General features: G+C 54.7%; 1 protein-coding gene across 1 annotated transcript in view; it reads right to left on the bottom strand.

Annotated features, from left to right (window-relative positions):
* Positions 1-750: 750 nt before the first annotated feature.
* The window catches only part of ADAM8 (ADAM metallopeptidase domain 8), a 33187-nt gene continuing 11156 nt past the window's right edge, over positions 751-22781 (bottom strand). Inside the window, exons 3-24 of the mRNA XM_036735571.1 lie at positions 20169-20251; positions 19872-19953; positions 19703-19779; positions 18727-18916; positions 17783-17848; positions 17600-17668; positions 16918-17087; positions 15825-15906; positions 15273-15418; positions 14504-14687; positions 14018-14107; positions 11187-11376; positions 10581-10653; positions 9995-10157; positions 9624-9701; positions 6082-6166; positions 5064-5175; positions 3927-4077; positions 3491-3559; positions 2965-3015; positions 2239-2310; positions 751-1857 (exon numbers count right to left, since the gene is read on the bottom strand). Coding sequence (XP_036591466.1) covers positions 1810-1857; positions 2239-2310; positions 2965-3015; positions 3491-3559; positions 3927-4077; positions 5064-5175; positions 6082-6166; positions 9624-9701; positions 9995-10157; positions 10581-10653; positions 11187-11376; positions 14018-14107; positions 14504-14687; positions 15273-15418; positions 15825-15906; positions 16918-17087; positions 17600-17668; positions 17783-17848; positions 18727-18916; positions 19703-19779; positions 19872-19953; positions 20169-20251 — 2331 coding nt within the window. The 3' untranslated portion in view covers positions 751-1809. The remainder of the gene's footprint in view (positions 1858-2238; positions 2311-2964; positions 3016-3490; positions 3560-3926; positions 4078-5063; positions 5176-6081; positions 6167-9623; positions 9702-9994; positions 10158-10580; positions 10654-11186; positions 11377-14017; positions 14108-14503; positions 14688-15272; positions 15419-15824; positions 15907-16917; positions 17088-17599; positions 17669-17782; positions 17849-18726; positions 18917-19702; positions 19780-19871; positions 19954-20168; positions 20252-22781) is intronic.

Here is a 22781-nt window from a genome sequence, read left to right as displayed (position 1 = left end):
AGCCAGGAGGTGGCTGTGTCTGATTCTCTAGGCGGCCCCTGCTCCCTCTGGTCACTGGAGTTTTCTGAGCTGGGAATGACAGACCCTGGCCACCCCTCCCCACACAGGGTGATTTCAGGCAGGTCCCCACCAAGCCAAGCTTGAATGCCCAAGGTCCCCATTGAGAATGTTGTGGTTTATCCAGGTGCCAGCTTCTGCAGGTCAGACTGGTCAAGTTGTCCTGTGGGATCAGAGTCTTTAGCCTGTTAGATACCCCTTGAGATACCCTAGATGTTAAATAAGATTCATCTGGCCTCTTCTGGTGAAGATTTGGTATAAATGCTCTCTGTCCTGGAGCCCCCCAATCCTCCCTCCCAAACATACACCCATAGCTCAGGGAATAGGTGAGGCTCACAAGACCCAGAGACCACTGAGGCATCCAGGCCTTCCGTGTGTGCGTGTATGTGTGTGTGGCGGGGGTGGGGTGGGGTGGGGGGGAGCAGTCCAGGCACTCATTCTGCAGGAGAGGCCATAGTGTCAGAGCACCTAGGTCTCTTACAATGAGGTATGTAAAGGAGCAATCATTGAGAATCCTATGGAGAGAGATGCCCCCTACCCCAGACTCACCTGGGCTGAGAGCTGGACCTTGTAAAGAGAGCAGAGCAACAGGGACAAGAGCTTTCAAGTATTTTATTTTCACAAAACCAATCTGTAAATGTGATCAAAATGAAGCTCTGGACTCTACAGAGCCCCATAAAAATAGGCAGGTTAAAGGTTAGGATTGAGTTTTTAATGTTATAAAAATATTCATAGCATTTGCCCTTTATCCCAAAGATTCTCATAGAATAATTTAATGATAAAATGCAGCATTTTCAGCAAGGAAGACTAATCAGAAAAGCACCTTCAGTCTTTCTGGAGCAGCAGACACCGTTATCCCAAAACCCCAGGTCATGTGCCAAGCATGTTGGCCCCCAGAGAGGACCCCAGCCCATTTACCGAGAATGTTGGGGGGGCCCCAGAGAGGACCTCAGCCCATGTTGGGGTGCCCCAGAGAGGCTGCTGCCTTGGACCATGCTGTACATCAAACCTGATTCAGACTAATGCGAGTGGGGTCCCATGACAAAATCAAGCCATGGGGAGAGTCTGGCTGGCATACTGTTCACAGCTGGCCAGGGTAACTGATGGGGCCTTGACTTAGAGGCTGGTTTGTCCCTGGATGCCTAGCAGACATGAACAACTGCAGCCTTTTGGGGACCACTTGAAATGAATGGAGTAAAATGACTGTCCCTGAGAAATGTCCATCCCATACAAAGAGCAAGGGCCACCTTTGAGGGCCCTTGTGGATGGGAGAGGAAGCGAGTATTTCACAGATCCTGCGGTGTGCAGCAGCCTGGACTGTCCACTGAGGTGCAGGGTGCAGGAGGGATGGGACCCACTGTTCCTGTAAGCAGGCATCAGGCGGAGCAGCCTACAGGACTGCAGGGAGCCCCAGAGACTCTGTGGGAAGTGAAGAGGGGAAAGGCCCACATATGCAGAAAAACATCTGGGCACCAGCTCAGGGTTGGCCTTTTGCCTTCTCCGGGAAGGTCTTGGCTCTCCAGAGACAGGCAGACACCAGCCCCAGCTCTGGGGGATGTTTGAGGGTTGCCAGATGCGGGGTAGAGGAGGGGAGAGAGCCAGCCAGGCCGCTCCTTCCTCCCTCTGCATTGCAGATGACTGATTGACATCAAGCATGGTCCGGGCCTGCCAGGATTGGGGACCATCAAAGCAGCTAGCTGATTCCTTTGTCATGGCCCCAAGTCTCTTCAGCCTCAGGGCCCGGGTTTCCAGTCACCTGCGCTGGACTGGCGGCATCAGAGCCACCTTGGGACCAGCTCCCTTGGAGAAGGAAAAGGTAGTCTCTTGAAAAGCATGTTCCACTTAGGCAGTTTATTCCCCCATAAGCTGATAACTGGATACCCCAATATTAGGCCCCATGGCCACAGTGATGATCCAGGATCAGACTGGGCTTTCACCTTCCTGAGATAAAAGGCCCTGCAGGGTTAGAGACTACTGCCCCAGGACTGATGGAAACCCCAGATTTACAAGGGCAGTGGCAGGAACAGAATGCACCTGTCACCCCAGGGGAGTTCTTAAGCACAAAGGTCAAATCTGGACAGCACCCTCCATATGCATGATTTTTAAAAGCTAGCCTAGCCTTTGCAGGGGAACAGATGCCCTGAGGCGAGAGCCTCATGGGTCCTCTCAAGGGCATCTTACCTGGGGCTGTGAGGCAGTCACAGCTGGAGGTTTTACAGGTGGAGGTGGAGGACCAGAAGTTGGCTTGACCACCTGAAAGGCACAGTCAGGTCACTCATATGCTTGCCATATTTCCCAGGCCTGGCCCTGCTCTCTAGCTCCCCCAGAGGGCCCTCAGCACCCCAGCTCAGCAAGGCCTAGGGTGGAGCCAATCATAGCCTTTAGAAATGGGGATGGGGCTGTGGACCTACCACCATGGGATGGATCCAGCCCTACAAACCAGCTAGCCAAGGGCTTCAGGCAGATGGGTGAGGGGTTGGCCCCTCACCTCTAAGGGTGGGGACCATACTGCTGCAGGACAGCCCCAAACTCAGGTCGGGCTGGGCTAGTACAACCTCCCTCCTTCCTAGGTGGGGCAGAAAGAAAGAAGAGGAAGCTCTGGACCTGGTGTCCAGTGGCCAGGCTTGAGAAGCCTTGGAGTATGATGTCAGATGTTGCTTCTGTTTATGGTTCCTGGCCCCCCCACCAACATGAAGACAGGGAGCAAGGGTCAGAAAGAAGACAGGAACTGAAAAGGGTAACATGGATCAGCCAAAACGGGCCAGGTTGCTCCCCTGCCTCCTAGATGGTGGAAAGCCTGAGCCGTGGGCTCAGTTCAGGGGCAGAGTGGAGGGGGAGCTGTCCTTGGATGTGGGGTGTTGTCTGCCTCCTTCAGGGGAGTGTTCTTTGACCCCAGAGCTGCCTCACCTGCTTAGGTTTCAGTTCCGGCAGTGGCTTGCTGGGCGGTGTAGGTCTGCTCTGAGAGAGAGAGAGAGGAAGAGGACAGGTTGCCTGAGCCACCCTGAGTGGTGGGGGACCAAGGCCAGCTCAGCCTGTGGGCACTTTGGCTGCTGGCTTTGTCCCCAACCTGGACTGTGGGGCTGACCACATCTACAGCCACTAAGCACAAGGAGGGCTGGTGGCTCGTAGAGAATGGCTGCAAAGTCTCAGAGAGGGGCACCCCAGGGAAGTCTTTGGGAGAGCATGGAGTTTAATGACCAAGACCCAGGGTCAAATTTAAGCCCTTTCACCTCTTTGAGAGCCCTCCCAGAGAGGACCCAGGTATCACTAGATTGTTTCTTTTTCCCAGGGAATTGGACATGGCACTGTCCCCTTCCACACACACAGCCCTCCACCTCTCCAAAAGTGGAAAGCTGGGTCACTGGCTCCCTTGGCCATCAAGCAGATGCCCCCAGATTCCATCAGAAAGTGCAGCTTCCAGGCCATGGCTTACCTGCTGAGGGGTCTGCCTGGTATACACAGGCACTCTGAAGGGTGCCTGGGGTCCAGCTGCTTCAGGAAGCTGTGAAGAAAGAGGGGGCAGAGTTAAAATGTATCTGCTCCAAAGGCCCAAGTGAGCCCCAGAAAGCTCGGCTGATCTGTGCTTGGGTAGCACAATGATTACACCCAGATTCACATGATCCCTCTCCCGGGAGGGAGCTCAGTGTCCAAGCTATCCCTGCACCAGGAGGTCAGGGGCCCTGGAGACAATGGCCTATCCTTATAGAAGGGAGAATGAGTTCAAGAGGTCCTCCTCAACCTGGACCGTCATCATGGCTTGTCCGCAAGGCACCCAGTGCACTTGGGGCTCTGCTGGGAACCCTGCAAGGACAGCCATTTCCAAGGTGGCTCACAGCAGGCTGGCCATGCTGCTTCACTGCTGTACTCACCGCAGGGGGTGGCTGTCCAGGGACCACCGGAGCAGACTGGGGTTTAGGGTGCTGCACAGCTGGTGCAGTAGAGACTGGTCCTGGTGCTCTGCAGACCCCTTTTTGGAACAAGGGGTTGGAGAGGCCAGAAGGGGTTTCTGTTGCAATTTTCCTGAGGGAGGCGAAGGGTGAAAATGAGGTGAGTGGAAAGCTTGATTGCACTTGGATGCCAGGGTGCTTGGGGTGAGCACCGGGCATGGCAGGTCCAGGGCTCTGAGCACACAGGCATCTTCCCCATGTGCACGCACAGGCCACCCTGAAACATCCCCCTCCTGCTAGGCCCCTGAGAACCATTGCTGGGAGTGAGCTGGGAAATCATTTCCATCTCAGTGAAGAGACGTGGCTTGTCCAAGGTCACCCTCCATGTTACTGGGGATTGCCAGGCATTCAGCAGCATTCCTGACAGAAAAGAGCTAAGCCCATCCGCCTTTGGCATGTATCTACTCCACAAAGCCACAACTCCCAAAAAGCACAGGCCCCTTTTACCTCTTCAGAAGTTAGGGGGAAGTAGGGAGCCAAATTAGAGCTAAAGGTCCTGGGCCTGCCCCTCCCTCCTCATGCCAGCAGGTATGGGGCTGGAATTCCTGGGGTGGCTCTTGGGGGTGAAAACCCTGGTGTGGTGGGTTCAATCTGAAGTTCCATTACTAAGAGCAAGTGATCCCCACCAACATCTGGGAGAGTGGGCTCTTGTGTGGGAATACAGAACTCGGTGTCATAAGAGACCCAAGTTCAAACCCTCTTTCTGGGTCTGTGAGCTGGGTGACCATGAGCAACTCACTCACCCACTCTGAGTATGACTTTCCTCTTGAGAACAATGGGAACACATCCAGTCCCCCTCAGGGTTGTTGCTTGGCTCATCCAAGATCATGGATGGTCACAAGGCAAAACTTAATGCATCCACCAACATGCCCATTATCAAGTCTGGTACCAGACTTCTCGCCTTCCTCCCCTGCTCCCTATACTTCCAGTACTCAGGCCCCCTTTTGAGGTGCCGTGTTTCCTTGCAGACAGACCCAGAGAACATTCCTCCTCCCAGAGCCAGACCCACTGGGCCAGGACAGCCAGTGAGAATTGCCTGGCACCCCGGATGGTTCTCACCTCTTCTGCAAAGGAGGTAGCATTCGACGCTTGTAGAGAATGAAGGCCACGCCGATCAGCAGGACAAGCACAGCCAGGGTCACCAGAACCCCTGTCAGCACCCCCTGGGCCCCTTGGAGGGAGAAGGAAGCAGTTAAGCACCATCATGTGTCAGGCTCTTTGCAAATTGGAGCAGCCTTGCAGCAGACCCTCTGTGCATGAAACAGCCCAGGTAGATGAAGGCCACCTCTGCCTCTTTCCTCCCAGAGCCCTTGGACCAACAGAAGCAAGGGATTGACCCCCCAAGAGGAACATTACCGAGCTGGACCCCAGTTGGCTGGGCATTTAGCCTTCCCTGCCTGGATAGAGTCTCAGCCCTAAGCCTAGGGCTTGCCTCAGGGGTCTTCTCTGCCTCTGGTGCTTCCCCACTTGTACAAGCAGTGACCCAGCCGACGGAGAGGCTGGCTCAGTGCCCCTCAGATCCTCTGGTTAACTTATTCTGCTCTCCCCCTCCCCACTGGGCCCAGAATATGGGTATTCCCTCATGGTCTCCCCTGCCTGACAGATGCTGATACAGCAAGACTGTCTATGTTATAGCAACAGGCAGCCAGTGGTCTCTCAAGTGACAGGTCAAGGGGGAATGGGGGCTAAACCCTGCAACAGGTGTGGCCTAGCAAAATATTTGGGTTACTCAGGCTGCAGATAACAGTTCATCCAGGCTTGGAGATGAGGGGACCACAACCTCCTGGGCCCACTTGGCTTGGCTGGGAAAGGGAGACTTGCATGTGTCAAGCCAGGGGCCCCTACCCATTAGGATGTGGGACCTGGTCCACATCAGTGCTGCCTCTGGGCTGTTCACTGCAGACAATGCCCATTTTTGCCCTGTGACAGCCCACTGCTCTAGCTGCCTCAAGCATGGCTGACCAGTCCCTGCCCCCTGATCCCATGTCTGCTTAGTGTAAGGCATTGTGCAATGTGGTGAGGAGGCCAGCGGGGAGGGGGGAATCACATCACAAAGTGGCGTACTAGGGGTGTCTACCTGAGGTAACAGCAGCCACTTTCTGTTGGCAGTATGGTGGAGCCCAGCCCGGCTGACAGTGGCATTCTCTCTTGTGGTTGCAAACCTGTAAGGGCATTATCAGAGCATCAGAGGGCAAAAGCAGGGCCAAGACCTCCACACACAGGGAGTAGGTGGCATCGCCAAGATGGCACATCTCTAGAACTCAATTGACTCTGGGCTCTATCTCTCCCCAACTGTGACCCCAGTCAGTCAATAGGCATTTATTAAATGCCTACTGCATGCTAAGCACCGGGGATATAAAAGAAGCAGAAGACCATCCCCACCCACAGGGGCTCATAATCTAATGGGAGAGTCATGAAGCAAACACCTCTGTACAAACAAGTTCTATAAATAGGAAAGAATGAACAGAGAGAATGCTCTAGAATTGAGGGGCTGGGAAAGGCTTTCTCTAGAAGGTGGGATATTTGTTTGGACTTAGAGGAAGCCAGGGAAGTCAGTGGTCAGATGAGAGGAGAGGGGCTATTCAAGGCACGGGGGGCAGCCAGAAGGCCAGTGTCCCTGGATCCAAAAGTACGTGTCGGGGGAAGGTAAGAGATCAGGTTATAAAGGGCCTGGAGCATTTTTCATTTGACCTTGAAGATGTGATAGGGAGCCCCCGGAGTTTATTGAGTAAGGGGTGACATGGATGGACCTGAGCTTTAGTAAAATCATTTCAGTGGCCGAATGGAGGGTGGACTAGAGGGAGGACAGTCTGGAAGCAAGCAGACCCTCCAGCAGCTATCACCATGGCCCAGGTATGAGGTGACGAGGGGCTGCACCAGGGTGGGGGCTGTAATCGAGAGATGGTGCAGAGGTAACATCGACAGGCCTTGCTGCCATATTGGATCTGGGGATGAGAGATAGTGAGGAGTCCAGGATGATCCCTAGGTTGTGAGCCCAAGGAACTGGGAGGATGATGTTGCCCTCTACAGAGATAGGGAACCTAGGAGGTGGGGAGGTTTAAGGGGAAGATCATGAGGTCTGTTTTGGACATACTGAGTTTAAAATGTCTATTGGACATCCTGTTTGAGATGTCTAAGAAGTAGTTGGAGATGCTGGATTGGAGGTCAGCAGAGAGACTGGGACAAGAAAGGGAGATGTGAGAATCTTCGGGGTTGTTCCGTTGTTTTTCAGTCTTGCTTGTCTGACTCTTTGTGACCCCATTTGGGATTTCTTGGCAAAGATACAGGAGTGGTTTGCCATCTCCTTCCCAAGCTCACTTTACAGATGAGGAAACTAAGGCAAACAGGGTGAAGTGACTTGCCCAGGGTCACACAGCTAGGCAGTGTCTGAGGCCAGACATAAACTCAGGTCTTTCTGACTCCAGGCTCGGCATTCTGTCTCCTGGGCCCTGTAGTAGCTCCATCAGCATAAAGATAGTCATTAATCCATGGGAGCTGATGAGATCACCAAGTGAAGAGGTCTACAGGGAGAAGGGAAGAGGGCCCAGGACAGAGCACAAAAGGAGGGCGTGACCTGAAGGACGATCCAGCAAAGGAGACAGAGGAGGAGCAGTCAGGGAGGGAGGAGGAGAGCCAAGAGAGATCTCTGTATAGGGCAAACCTTTTAGCCTCTCAACCCCAGTCTTTCCATCTGTAATAGGGGGATTGACCTACGCTAGCCTAAAGACAGATGCCCTTGTCATTCTGCAGGCTCTAGCAGCTGGTGATTTCATGCCCCGCCCCCAGCCCCCTCTTCTTATGTCTTGTTGTGCCTGGAAGGAGGCCCTTAGCTCCTGCCAGGATGGCAAGGCTTGGAGTCCAGGCTCAGCAACAAATTGCTCCCCCCAGAAGAGCCATGCTTGAGCCTTGGGCAGAGTTCCTAGGTTCAGATGTTGAGAGGCTGGGCCACAAAGCTCTGAAGGCCTCTGAGACCGCTAGACCTGCCTCCGTGGCACCACAGGAGAACATCCACTATGAGTGGGTAGGGTTACTCTGACTGCCTGAGAACAAAGGAGGCCACTTCTCATTTGAAATTGGTGACAATGGATGTACATGTCAGGAAGGAAGGATGGATTAAGCACCTACTATGTGCCAGGGACTGTGCTAAGCTCTTGACAGATATCTCATGCAACCCTCACCATAAGCCTTGGGGGATGGCTGCTATTCTCATCCGTGTTTTACGGCCAAGAAAACTAGATGGAGGTTAAATGACTTGCCTAAAGTCACACAACTGACAAGCATCTGAGGCTACATTTGAATTCAGGTCGTCCTGACTCCATGCCCAGCATTCCACCCACTGTGTACCACCTGGCTGCCTCAGCTTCATGAGAAGATGCTGGGGTGGGGTTAGGGGTGGACTCTGGGAAAACGAAGAGAAGCTAGCATCGGTGCTACAACAAACAGGATCCAAGACTGTGAACTGAAGAAAGGGGGAGTCTGGGAGCCTGCAAATCTGAGCATGTTCCAGAGATGCCACGGAACATGAAGTGAGTTGGTCATCAAGCAAAAATGGGAGACAAAAATGTGTCTAGGTCATGACAGAGAATAAGCGTCTTCCAAGACTAAAGATATGCCTTGCTCAAGTCTCGGAAGCCTCCACTAAGCAAGTGAAGAGTGTGCCCTCAGGTGGTGTTTTCAGGGCTGGGGGCTGAGGAAGAAGCCGCTTGCCCTCCCAGCAGGAGAGAAGACGGTGAAAGCTGGTTGATGATGGTGACTTCTTGCTCAGGGACCTGCCAGACTGGCCACCACCACAGAGAGGACACACATCGATGTGACAGACAGCGGACAGACTCACACCAGCCACATTTCTGACTTGGCATATGTGTTAGAGGAAATTGGTTCCTTTCACTTTTGGGGTGGGGTGGATAGATTTCTGTTAATTAAAAACAAACAGAGGTTGGTTTTACTATCGTTACAAGAACCTTCTCACACATTGGCTCTACTGGAAAGGGTCTGTATGTAAAAAACTAACACTAATGAAACTTTTCAAACATATACACAAATTAAAAACAAAATCATTGCTTCTCACTGAAGGCAAGGAATGCAAAAGAGAAAGACTGGCCTGGGAGCGGGCGGCTGACAGGGTTAGCCTGGGTGTTCTCACCCACACTTTGAGCTCCTGGGACTGACTCACAGAGCAGGGAAGGAATGTACCCCAGCGAGAGCCAGTAAGAATGCATTTTGCTGGTGTCTTGGAAATCCAATCAAGAGGGTGGATGGAGGAAGATGACTGGCCGTCTGGGTGCACCGCACCAAGCTGGATCAAAAAAGCTCGGTATACAAGATGGAGACCATGGGATGTGGGGAAGGAGAAGAACAAAGACACCACCATGGCAAAGAAAGCTGGAAGATGAACCTCCCAGGTGTCCACCCAAGATCACATCCAAGAAAGGGAACAAAGCAGAGGGCAAAGGCAATGTGGGTGGGAGAGAAAGTCTGAGGAGGACCTGCATGGGAGAAGCTCTGGGAAGCCCCCAGAGAGAGAAATCCCAGTCTCTGTCAAAACGTTTTGTATAGAAGGCAAGAGGGTCAGCGTCACACAGAAATCCAGACGTATCCACATGGGCAGCCTGAACTCACCCCACGACCACTGCATTGACTGGAGCAGTTCTTGGCTCCATAGATGCGGAGATCCTTACAGTGCCCGTCGTAGCAAACCTAGGAGATCAGTGGGGCAGGTGTCTGGGGAAGCCCTGCCTCCATGCCCTCCACAAGCTGCTGCCCTGCAGGGCCCAGGACTCAAGCCAAGGCCCCACTGCTGGACAGACAGAGAGTGGAGGCTATAGCCCATGTGTTTCTGCCTAAGACGCCCATGGCTTTCCTCTCCATCCCAGCCTGCCCCAACAGACACACACACACACACACACACACACACACACACACACACACACACACAGCTCCTGTGTTGGGATGAGACCTTGGGGGCCATAGCCACAGCAGCCCACACTCACCATCTGCTCTCCACATTTGGTCCCTGTGGCCACCATCTCAAAAGGCTCATCATCTTTTCCCTTTACTGCCATGGTACACGGTAGCCAGCCCAGGGTGATGGTACAGTAGGCCCTGTGGGTGATCATCCCCCCAGAGCAGTGCAGGACCCCACACTTGTTCAAACTGCCAGGAGAGAAGGCTTTTACTCAGCAGGTGGCTCCTCGGGCCTGTCTACCAGCTCAGCCCAGGGGAATCAAACCAGCTGACAGGTCATCCCCCAGACAGTGTAGTGTTGGGCTCAGGCACCATGCTTGGGCGCCGGGCTTGGGTTCAACTGCCTCATTTCCCCCAACCTTACCATTCAGGGAGGGCCAAGGTCACCCCCCCTTCCCTGCTTCGAACGATCGTCACTAACAAGTAAGCCACTGAACAGGTGTCTGTGACCCTGCAGTGTCCAACTGGAAGGAACAGAATTCAGATGGCCAATCCTGGCCAACCTTGGGTGGAGGGTGGCTGGTGTGGGGCAGGGAAGGGGAGGGGGCTCTCACCCCAGCCTGGTGTTCCAGGGTATCCCCCCCAAACCACAGAGTAGCCAGGGAGCCTCACCTCCTTGGGGGCTGAGCTGAGCAGCTCCCCTGTACATTGAGCCAGAAGCACCCGTCAGAGGCCACAGAAGCACCTGCCGGGGAGGGAGAGGACTAAGCTCTGGGCATATCTGGTAGTGGTGGGGGTCTGGGAGGGGAGGGTGGACCTGGGTGAGGGGAAAGGCCCCCCAGAGTTTTGCACCATTTCATCATGTGGATGAGGGGAGACCACGTCTCAGAGTGAGGTCAGCATCCGCCCCAGGCCAGTGACCATCGGCCTCTGCTCCACAATGCCCTGCCCCCTTCTCAGGGCAGCCCAGGCCACCCCGGGCCGGCTCTTATTGCCTGATGTCCACATCCCCCCATCACCCCTGGCTCTTCTGCCCTCTGGGTCGAAGCACAATGAGGGTGGTCCACCCCTGGAGCTCAATGACCATCACCTGGAGCCCTACGGGCCTCGCCCCTTTATTCCTTTCTATCTGCAGAATTTCATGCTCAGACAGACTCTTTCCCGGGTCCCGGCTGCCCTTCTCCCAAGCTCCCATCCTGAGGAGCTACCTTCAGACCCAGGTGAGGCAGAAGTCCTGGAGGCCCCTTGCAGGGTACCCGCCTACACTACCCAGCTCACCCTTGCCCCAGAGTGCCTGGCACTGCTGCTGGTAGGTGGGACATGTCCCGTTGTAACAGTAGCCATCCGGGCAAGGGTTGCCATTTTCTTGGAAGACATTCTCTGGACACTCTCCCCGCTGGCCGTCACAGTGCTCAGGCAGGTCACAGTCATCCTGAGACTCACGGCAGATCTGCCCAGCTGGTACCACCTGCATCAGTGCCAACAGAGACACGTCACCCACCCGAGGGCTGGATGCTTCTTCCCAGGGTGGCCTAAGCATTCTGCCCCCTGTGCCACATCCAAGATTGGCTTTCCCCACCCTGCTGGCCCTTGCACTTGGGCGCCTGGGTCCTTCCTCCTCCTGTTTCCCCCAGGATCTGCCCCATCAATCACTGACCCTCCGTGCCTCATCTTCAACCCCCCCGAAGGGCTAGTAATAGGAAGGCAGTGCTCTGTCCTAGTCATCAAAACTAGAGGGCCCAGACAACCCATGTCCTGTCTGAACAACTGGGCTCGGTGCTCAGGTACAAAGGGTTGGTTAAACTAGGAGGCTGCCTCCTGGAGGGCACTGAGGGTACCCTCACCCTCGGGTCTGGGCCCCTGGCAGGAACTCTGTCACCAGGAGTCCCACAGCCCTGCAACAAGGCTCTCACAGTTGGACCTCGTGGCCTCCCCAAACCTTTCTGAGGGCAGGTGGAGAGTGGCTTTCCTCTGGTCCAAAACGAGCTTGGTGTGGATCTGCCTCCTGTCCACTGGCTCTGTTCCCACCAGCCACAGACCCTAACCACAAACCCTGTCCTGAGGACCCTCCAAGTGGAGGCCTTCCCAGAAGAAGCTGTCGCCCTGAGACTCAGCTCTGCCTCCTCCCTCAGCCTCCTTTACCCCTGAAAGTCCACCTCCGACCAGCACTGATCCCTAAATCTGACCCCCTTGGGCCCTGTAGCCATCTCATCCACAGTTAATGACATGTTTTTCCCATAAAATGAGCTATATGTAAAGCACTTAGCGCGGTGCCTGGCCTATAGTAGGTGCTTAATAAATGCTTTTTCATTCACTGACTCTTTTCTAAAAAAAAAATTTTTTATTGACATCCTTCATTTACACTCCTATCTTTCCTGCCTTTTACCTCTCAGTGAGGTCCAAGGACCTTTTCATTCCCATCCTCCTTGACCTGTGGAGCTTCTTTTGGTCCTACTGAACCCCACCCCTCAATCCTGTGCACTCCCCTCCCTTAGCTTCTGTGACACTGTGCTCATGTGCTCTCTCTCTCCACCCCCTCTTCTCTTTCCCTCACTCCTCCCTCTCTCTGTCGTTTTCTCTTTCCCTCCCTCCCCTCCTTTGTCTCCCTCCTCTTTCTCGGTCTCTCTGTCCCCTCTCTCTATCTCCCTCTACTCTCTCTCTGTCTCTCTTTCCTTCCCCGCCCCCTGCCCTGTCTCCCTCCTCTTTCTCCATCTCTCCCCCCACCCCCGTCTCTTTCCTCCCTCTCTCTGTCTCTCTTTCCCTCCCTCTGTCTCCCTCCTCTTTCTCTGTCTCTCCCTCCCCCCACACCCCAGTCTCCCTCCTCTTTCTCTTTCTTTCTCCCTTCCTCCCTCTCTCTCCCTCCCTCTTCCATGTATCTCCCCTCTCTGTCTCTCTCTTTCCCTCCCCTCCATCTCCCTCCACCCCTCTGTTTCCCTCCTCTCTGCCTCTCCCCTCCCACCCCATCTCTTTCTTTGTCTCTGCCTCCACCCAACCCCAGTCTCCCTCCTCTTTTTTTGTCTCTCCCCACCTCCCCACTTTCTCTGGGTTTTACTCCTGTTGTGACTACGCCATTTCAGTCTCCATCACTGGTCTTCGTCCACCTGTGGCCTACCCAGCGTGAGTCCCCCGTCCCCCCCTTCACCTCCTTCCCCCAGGGCTCTGTCCCGGGTCCCTTCTCTTTCTCTCTATACCCTGTCTCGATGCTCCCAGAAGCCCCATGATGACCCCTTGGCAGATTTCTGCCCATCTGGACAGTGGTCCCTCGCCTCCCTCCTGGGCTCCAGTTTGGTATCAGACCTGATGGTCACCTTCAACTGGCTGCTCCCTCCCCCTGCTCCTCACTTTGAGCTGCTCTGTATGAGCCCCCCAGGACTGAGCTCTGGGTCGCCCTGGACTCTGCCCTCTTCCTCCCCTCCATGCCCACTTGGCTGCCAGGTCCTTGCAGAGCCAGCTCCCCAAAGTCTCCCTCTTCCATCCCCTTTTCCCCTCTCTGTCCCACTCCATTCACTTTCCTAATACCTTCCCCATTACTGTTGGACAAAGCTCCTGAGAAAGGGTTTCTCCACCACTGACTTGTCAGCACAGCTGCCAAAATAAACTGCCCACTTCACCCCCTGCTCAGACCCAGCTTTTAGGCCACAGCTTCAAAGCTAGAGCTGGTGTGGCCCTCACAAAGGCTGGCTGGGTAGCCAGGCATCTAAGGTCTGTTAGAAAAATGCCCAAACATATGCCCTGACAAAATATGTCAGCAGCCGGCAGCCAGAAGGAAGAAGTGGAGAACCCCAGGACTCAGTCAAAGCTAGGCCTGGCCCCTGGCCCCGGGGAGGCGGATCTTACTCCAGAGGAATGGACCGATTCAGGGCCAGAGGACACTAACCCAGAGAGACCTTGTCACCCCAGACCCCAGTACAGAGCCTGGCCCACAGTAGGTGTTGAATGAATGATGCGCCACTTTTCTCACGGTGTGATCCTAACAGTGAAAAGCCTCTGGGTGGGATAGATGCCAAGAGGGACACAAGGTGGGGGCTGCCCACACTGCCCATTTCTTCCCTTGGGGAACCTTGACTAATGCCATGACTCTGGGCCACTGGCCTTGGTGGCTGCCTTACCTGGCACTCGTGGCAACATTCTCCATGTGCGCACGTGGCTCCCGTGACCAGTCTGCATGTGGTAGCATTACAGCAGTGGTTTGTGCACTCCTGTGAGGAGGAGGAGACAACCATGAGGGGCCCAGTCCGTGGTGCATCGTATCCCAGCAGCCAGGGAGGGGCCCGTTCCTGGACCATGGCAGGCTTCCTTCTAAAGAGTGCCTGAGGACCCTAGAGCTCCCACTCTGAAGGATGGCGGGATGGACAGCAGGAGTGACTTTAGACCCTGCCTTGCCTGGTCCGTGTGCCCACAGCTGTACCCTGCACTCAGGAATGACTTTAGACATGACTGTGCCCCGCATTAGGGTGACTTTGGACCCAGCCCTGTCTGGTTCGCGTGCTCATGGCTGTGCCCCGCACTCAGGAATGACTTTAGACATGGCTGTGCCTGCACTCAGGTGACTTTGGACCCAGCCCTGCCTGGTCCATGTCCATGTACCCACATACCTCTGGGCTGCCACAGTCACACTCCTCCCCACGCTCCACAAATCTGTTTCCACACACGGGCCCTCCATAGATCTCATCCAGCTTTGGAAAGTTTGTCAGGCAGCTCGTCTGGAAGATGTTATTTCCAACAAAATTCTGCAGTTTGTCCCTGCTGCAGGTGCTGAATGTTTTGGGGAAGACAGTGCTGCCAGAGAGGAGAAAGCATTGAGGATGGTGCTCAGAGGGGTCCCAGAGCTCACCCACCTTGGCGGGAGGAGGAAGGAACCAGGGCCAGGGAACTCCCAGCCTGGAAGCAGACAGCATAGCCCAGGTCAGCCATGTCTGACCTGGTCCCAGAATAGAATCCCAGAGCTCTGAACTTCAGGAAATAGTTGTCCCTTTCCAAAAATCTACCAACTCTTAGGAAAACCCACTTCTATTACTGAATGAGCAAAGAGAACAGGACAAAGGCGTATTGAGACCTTTTGGGCACCGAGGCTGAGGGAGGAGGGAGAAGGGTCCTTCCGGGAATCCAGGTCTTATTAGGTGGGTTATGGAGCCAGCAGAGTATGGGGCTGGCAGAGGGAAGAGTGCCAAGTTTATCCTCTATCCCAACCCTTACTGTGCCCTTCCTCAGAAAGGATGTTCACGAGAGGCACAAGGCATGGTACCCAGCTACAAGGAAGGAGGGCACCCCCTAAGCTCCGGGGCTCAGACCCCACTGGCCCACCAGGGCCTGGGGCTCAGCTCCTACCCCCTCCGTGGAGTCCACCTTGGTGGCTAACCCTACCTGAGACTGGCCGCCATGATGCACCCACCATTCTTCTCCTCACGACAGTAGCAGCCAGCGATGTTTTCATCATGGTCCATGCCGAGATTGTGTCCCATCTCATGAGCTATGGTCGATGCCACTCCAATAGGATTGACATGGTGGTCCTGGGGAGGGAAGAGAATGGATGGATGGCCACATCAGCCAGCCTGGTGGTGGGATGGGGCCAGGGGATGAGCCAAGGACCCTGCCCTCCAGGCTCTGTCCAGCGGAGGGGAGAAGCCATGGACACAAGTCACAAGGATCAATTAAAAACAGGCCCAGAGCCCCTGTGACTTCAATTTGAACCTAACCCTAAATGTGTGTGCCCCCCACCCATACGGCTTGAAAAGACAAAAAAGCGATTATGAACAAGGGGTCTGCAGTCCTGCTGGGAGGCTACAGGGACCCCAAAACATCTGCTTATGAGCAGTGCCAGGCCAGGGGCTACTGGACTGTGGTCCCCAGCCTTGTGGCTCAGGAGCTCAGATCTGGGATCAGGGGCCAGGGGCTGCTGCCTTCACATGTGCTCACCTGGTTCACAGCCCCAGAGCCCGAGGTGCACATGGAGGCCACTTTGGCCAGCCCCACTGTTGTTTGTTCGAAATCCACACCCCTAAGAGAGAAGTTATTGACACCCTTTGAACCCAGTGCCCAGGAAACCAGTCATGCCCAAGCCCAAACTCCTCTGCAGGGTGGGGGGCCAAGCCTCACAGCCACCCCACAATCACTCTTGGGGGTCTTCTCCACTCTTAGATAGGACACACTCCATTCCAGTCACCTCCTTGTCTTTGCCTATGCTGTTCCTCCCTCACGGAGTGCCCTCCACTCAACTTCCTGTCCCCATCTAAATGCTCTCTTTCACTTGTGGCTGAGCCACCCCAACTCTCTCTGTCCCAGAAGCTTCCTGGGGAGCCCATGGACCATATTTCCTGGGGACACGCAGGGGCCATAGCCTCATGGCTGGGAAGCCAGGCAGGTGCTGGGCCCCTCCCAAGCCTGGAGGATGCTCCCTCAGGCCCAAGGAACAAGAGAAGCCTCATCTCCCCAAGGCACACTCCCACAAACATCCAGAACAAGCATGCAGGCTTTCAGCCTTGTGGGTGGCAAGGCATCTATCACCAGGTCTCCCTGACTCATGGAAAGCCCTCCTTCTGGTGGGTAGCCCCCACTCCTGGAGCTCTCTCCCCCTCCTCCCTTCTTCCCTTTCACTGCCAAGGGCACCATCGTCCCCCAGTCACCCAGATGTGCACTGTCTTCACTGGCCCTCATCCCCCAAAGTCAATCAGTGGCCAACTCCCTCTCCCTTTCCCCCACCTAGCTCTCATCACCTCTACTGGGCTCTGGCCTCAAGCATCTGCCCTCACCAGTCTGAGCTGCCACCCCTCGCCTCCCCTAGAAACCCCAGTGGCTCCCCAACCCTCCTGCCCTGGTCATGGAGCCAGAAGGCCTGGGGCCAAGGTGAAGATGCACGGTGCTGCCCCCGGGTGCATGGCCTATGGCTGGCGCTCATCTGCCTCTGGCCACAGGCCTTTCATTTCCTTCTGCCACTCAGTCAGTCTCTTAGGGAGAACCAGCAGCTGCACCATCCCGGGGCCCTGCCACACCTCAGCATATATACACTCACGTGATCAGTTGGGCATTGTCATGCTTTTTTCGGGGGACAAGTTCCTGGCTGCGCCACCTGAGGAAGTTGTCCAGCGTGGAGTCGGGGTTGCTGCTGATCTGGGCCTTGTCCCCACGGTCCCATATTTCCAGGCCAATGAGGACCACACGGAAATTGAGCTCTTGATAGAGCTGTGAGGGCAGGGGCATGGCCAATGAGGCCACTGGGGAAGGAGGCCAGGCCAGCTCTGCCCAAGAATGGCCAGCCTGGCCTAAAAAAGCCCTCTTCACCCTGGACAGATGGGTCCAGGCCTGCCCCACAGGGGCCAGGCTCATGGTCAGTGGACCCTGAGAATACCACCACCCTGCCCACTGCCTGACCCTCAAGTCATTCGGGCCTGTGTGCAGAAAGGGGCTAGGCAGTGGCTTTCCTGGTGCACATACTTCCTATAGGGGCTAAGCCGGGGAGGGTCATGGGGGCACCCAGGGGGAGGAGAGAGGGTCATAGAGGGGTGGGGGCCACACCAGGGGGAGGAGAGAGGGTCATGGGGGATAGAAGCATACCAAGGGGAGGAGGGAGGGTCATGGGGGGTGGGAAGCCAGGGGGAGGAGGGAGGGTCATGAGGGGGTGGGGGCCACATCAGGGGGAGGAGGGAGGATCATGGGGGTAGGGGGATTGGAAGCCCTCCCCATAAAGAGCTCACCTTGTCCACATGATTCACAATCTCTTTCACTCGACTCCGTATGTCCTCTCGGCCCCTAAACCTCACATACTGGGGAAGGAAAGAATGGTCACATCTAAGCTTCTCCCCCAGGCCTCAGCCCATGAGGAGTAAGCAAATTTAGGGTTGGAGTGGGAGGATCATGGGCCTTATCTCGCCTCTCACCTCAGTATAATCCACAACCACAAAGAGCTCCACGTAGTAGGTTTCCTTTGGGACTGTCCCCGATTTCTGAGGGAGAAACCAAGGGCCCGTGAGTCAGGGGAGCAAGGCCCTGACCCCGCTCCAGCCCTGGGTCCAGGACCTCTGCCCCTCTGCCTTCCCCTCCCCAGGAGGAGCGCTGGTTGACTCCAGCAGAGCTGGGCTGCTGGGACTGAAATCTTGGCTGGGTGACCCACCCCAGAGATCTGGGGACTGACCCTTCTGCCCTCCTAGCCCTGACACCCGATGGTCCTCAGCTCCTCTGTCAAGTGTGGGGATGGGGCCGCCTCCTCTCCCTGCTCACTCTGGATCTGGGATCTTTCCGAAGCCCCTGGCCCACAGTAAACGCTTAGGAATGCATGATGGCTGCCTCAGCCCTCAATACGGAGCTGTCATTCTGGAAGCACCAAGCCCAATGCCACCTCCCACTCAAAGGCTCCTGGTTGGGGGCCCAGAGCTAATCCTTCCAGTGACACCATGATGCAGGGGACATGCTCCAGGCAGGGCCTCCAAACAAGGCCATTTTGTGACTGTGACAGAGGAACTCTCAGCCAGAGCAAAGGGAACACCCAAACTCTGGTGCCAGGGCACCAAGCCCAAGAGGGAGGATGGAGCCATCTCCCCAGAGCCTAGGAGCCAAGTCTGGGGTTGAGGGGCCATCTCCCCAGAGACCAGGAGCCAAGCCTGGGGTGGGGGGGAGCCATCTCCTCAGAGCCCAGGAGCCATGCCTGGGTGGAGGGAAGCCCAGGGAACAGACTTAAGGGGGGGTCATCTCCCCAGAGCCCATGAGACTTGAACCTTAGACTCCAAATCAAGCCTTGGGACTGTTGAGTGAGGAGGGTGCAGGGGCTGGTCCCAGCTCTCTACCAGCCCTGTCCTGGCCCAAGAGGCCATACCTAGGGCCTTACCCAGTTCCGGGGCTTTTGGGCTGCAGCCATCCTGGGTTCCAGATCCTCCTCCAGGGTGGTATTGCTGACCCCACATGTCACTAGCTTCTGAATGAGATGATCTGCTCTGTAGACCGCATGTCTGCCCTCATGGCCAGTACCCTCCAGGGGCTCAATGATGTGGACTGCAGAACCCATCTGGAAGAATCCCCTGCAAGCACAGCCAGGACATCCCCTCGCTGACCTACAGCCCCCCGGGGGCCCCTTCCACAGTCCCTCAGACCCTAGCAGGAGCGGCCCAAATGCCTGTGGCCAGGCCCTTGTGTCCTGCCCATGGCCCATCTGGTCTGTGAGCTGGCCAGCACATCCTTTGCTAGGCCTGTAGGTTGCCCTTCCCTGGGCTAAGCGGCCAGCAGAGCTGGGGCCCCAACGTGAGCAGGGAGGCCTCTATCACATCAGCTGGGAGTGCTCCAAGGGGTCTGGGAAGGCAGAGCAACCACTAGGAGTATGAGCCGGGTGAGGGGCTGCCAGCCTGGCTGGGCTTCTTACTCCTCCGGCCCAATGTGCAGGTCTCTAACCCTAACCCTGGCCTAGGGAGAACCAGAACAGCCTCAAGTGACTGCCTGCCAAGCATGGCTTCCACCACACCATCCCACCAGTTAGGGAGCACAGGGGAGGGAGATGAGGCAACAGACACAGGGCTGAGTCACAGGGATGAGGCTTGAGTTTGTTCAGAACGTCCTCGAGTGCGGGGAACTCGGACCCTCTGTGACAGCAGGCAGGACGGAGCTATATCCAGCCTCAGGGGCCCAGCTCTTGCACTTTCCCATTCTAAGCCTCAGCAACTTCATCTGCAAAATGGGCCTCATAACCTTTCCACTCCCAGGGGTATTGTGAGGAAGAGGGCTCAGCAACCTCAGAGCTGTTTAGAGCCCTAATTATTCCCACTGGGGGTCAGGGAGGAGATCCTCAGCAGGATCACACCTGAGGGACCTACCTGATTCCGTGGCAGGCACTGATGCTGGCCACCGAGCCCTGGTGCCCCTCAACATGGCCCTGGTAGAAGCAATGGTCCTGGACCAGCAAGAGGAGAGAGGATGGAGGGTCACAGGAGAGGCCCACAACCTGGACAGGGCACCCTCCTTGTCCCTGGCGCTGTGCCCTACCTGCAAGTCTCCAGGCTGCTTGGTCACCTCGGTGCCATTGGCCAAGGTATAGGTCTCCGTGTAGCCGGCCCCCATCAGGTCCCTGCAAGACAGCGACCGCTGACCCCCTGTCCTTTCTTCAGAGCCTTGCTGGGGCTCCCCCAAGGTCCCCTCTCCCTGTGGCCTTTCACATCTCACAGACAGGTGAGCTCACCTGGAGACTGGGGAGCCATGATTCCATCAGGGGACTGTGGGTGGGGGTCATGGGCCCCCACTTCCCTCCAGGATGGAGGCTACTCGAGGTCCCTCCACACTCACCTATTTCTGCGCAAGTGCAGGGTGAAGTTGCTCCCATTCAGACCCAGGACATAGCGGAGGTTTTCTGGATGCAGAGTCTGAACCTGACAAAATGGACATTGGTTAAGGATGAGTGTGCTGACCAGCCCTCGTATGGGGCCCAGGCACAGATGGAGGGGGCTCCCTTCTCATGCCTAACAACTCAAGCGATCACTGCAGGGAGCTCCAGATGCCTGACACATGCAAGGCCATGGCCACAGTACCAGTGACACTTGGGTCCAAGCCCAGCTCTGCCCAGACGGCCCCAGCACTGTGACCATGGCTGGGCCTGAGGCCAAGCCCCTTCCCTCTCTGTGCCCCAGACCCCTCTTCTACACATTGAGAGGGCGTGACTCAATGACACCATTCCCTTCCTACTGAGACCCTGGAAGCCGCCGGGGACCACCTGCCCACTGAGTCTGACTCTTACCCCAAGGGGGAGGGGTCTGCTGCAGGCTCCCTCTATAAGAACAGGCACTCACCATCTTTGGACCTGGGGGCTAGACACAGCCTTTAATAAAGTTCAAGTTTAAACAAGCGTTAACACTTTCAGGACTGAACTGAATGACAAGCAGGGGTTGACACAGACCAAACAAGTGGCATTGGGTGACCAATCACTGGGGTTTTCTGGGCAGAGATACTGGAGCGGTTTGCCATTTCCTTCTCCAGCTAATTTTACAGATGACAAAACAGGCAAATAGGGTTAAGTGACTTGTCCAGGGTCACACAGCCAGCAAGCATCTGAGGACAGATTTGAACTCAGGAAAAAGAGTCTTCCTGATTCTAAGCCCAGAGCTCTATCCACTGTACAACCTAGTTCCTGTAGGGGAAGTATTTATTATTCCCATATTATGGATGTGGAAGTTGAGGCCCAAAGGTCTTAAGTGACCCGTTCAACATCTCCTGGGATACAGCTCTTAATCCATTGGCTCTAAATCCATTTTCTCAATCCTCATTCTTGACCTCTCCGCAACTTTTAATACCATCCAACCCCCTCTTTTCTCCTCTAGGTTTTTGGGACACCACTCAAGATCAAGCAGAGAAAGACCCATTTCTCTTGGGTCTTTCCTGTTGGGTCAAATTACAGAAGTCCTTTCAACAGACTGGGAACCTTGTTAAGATTTTCACCCACCTCAGACCCATCTTAGCCATAAGTAGCACTACTTTGATTCTTTTTAAAAACAATTTATTGATATCTTTGGTTTTGCACCCCCAATATTTCCCACTGTATCTTTCCTCTTGCCCCCTACGACAGAACCATCCCTTATAATAATGAATTGATTTTAAAGACAAAGGAAAGTAGTTCATTAAAACCAACCAACATATTAAAAACCTTGATGTCGTATTCAGGGTTCCATATCTATGTCCTCCATCTCAGCAAAAAGGAGCCAAGGAGGTATCATCATAATTGTGAAGCTTTGTTTGGATTGTTTGTTCTTGTTTAGTCACTGTGTACATGGTTTCTTGGTTCTGCTTACTTCACTTTGAATCAGTTTATCTAAGTTTCTCTATGCTTTTTTGTATTCATGGTGTTGTTTCTTATAGCATAGTAATATTCTAGACATTCACTCACAAAAATTTGTTTAGTCATTCTCTGATGAGTGGACATCTACTCTATCTCCAATTCTTCTGCTACTAAATACAAAAATCCTGCTATGAATTTAGGCATATATAGGGACTCTCTTTTTGTCCCTGATTACCTTACTGTCTATGTCTAGCAGCTATTTTAGTCGCTTCACACAATTCCAAAATGCTTTCCAGAATGATTGGACCAATTAACAGCTCTGTTATAATGTAGAGTTGTGCCCATTCTTCCACAGCCCATTGTTGCAACAATCAGGCTAGCAGCTGTTGTGGGGGTGAAAGACCCACACAAGCCCAACAACAAGCACGCTACCAGCACACTGCCAAAGCACAGGTTCTTTTGATTTGCTGTAGTAAGGAAAGCAGCGTTAAGGGGTTGACAAGCTTACTTTAATTCAGCATACAAATATCATTCACTTAGTTCAGGGGAGAAAGTGAGCACCCTGAACTTCAGAGCAAAATACAAACAAAGTACAAACATCGACAGACAGACCTTGTCTGATTCAAATCCCAATACATAGTTACCAGAGTTTAACAAAGTCCCAACATCCGGGTTACGAGCTGGAGGGCTCTTAGCTACAGCTGCCCGGAGTCTCCTCACCAGCACACCAGCACGAGTGAGAGCCCTTAACAAATTACAAACATCGACAGACAGACCAAATACGGATTCATAGTTACCAACATCTAGGTTCAGCCCAGGAGCTTATAACGAGGGCTGGCCCAGAGTCACTCGCACCACCACTGCTATGGGTAAGAGCTCTGGGGAAGAGAAAGCCAACCCCTGGTTCTATATCTTTTTCAGGGTCAAGAGTGAGTCACACATGCAACTCACCCATGCTAAAATCGTCCCAAAGAGGCGACTTAAACCCACGTGGTCTAAGAGCCTCTGCTGTCCCAGACATGTCACTCAAACTCACGTGTGTACTAGGCCCTCCCTTAGTTAGCCCCACCTGGGGCCCTACCTTGGTTACCAATTCACACCCACATAGGTTTGGGCCTGGGGCTTAGCAC

Source organism: Trichosurus vulpecula, chromosome 8 (assembly GCF_011100635.1).
Source record: "Trichosurus vulpecula isolate mTriVul1 chromosome 8, mTriVul1.pri, whole genome shotgun sequence".
In the NCBI taxonomy this organism is placed as follows: Eukaryota; Metazoa; Chordata; class Mammalia; order Diprotodontia; family Phalangeridae; genus Trichosurus; species Trichosurus vulpecula.
The sequence above is the reverse complement of the archived record's forward strand: the minus strand, read 5'-3'. Positions and strand labels throughout refer to the sequence as shown.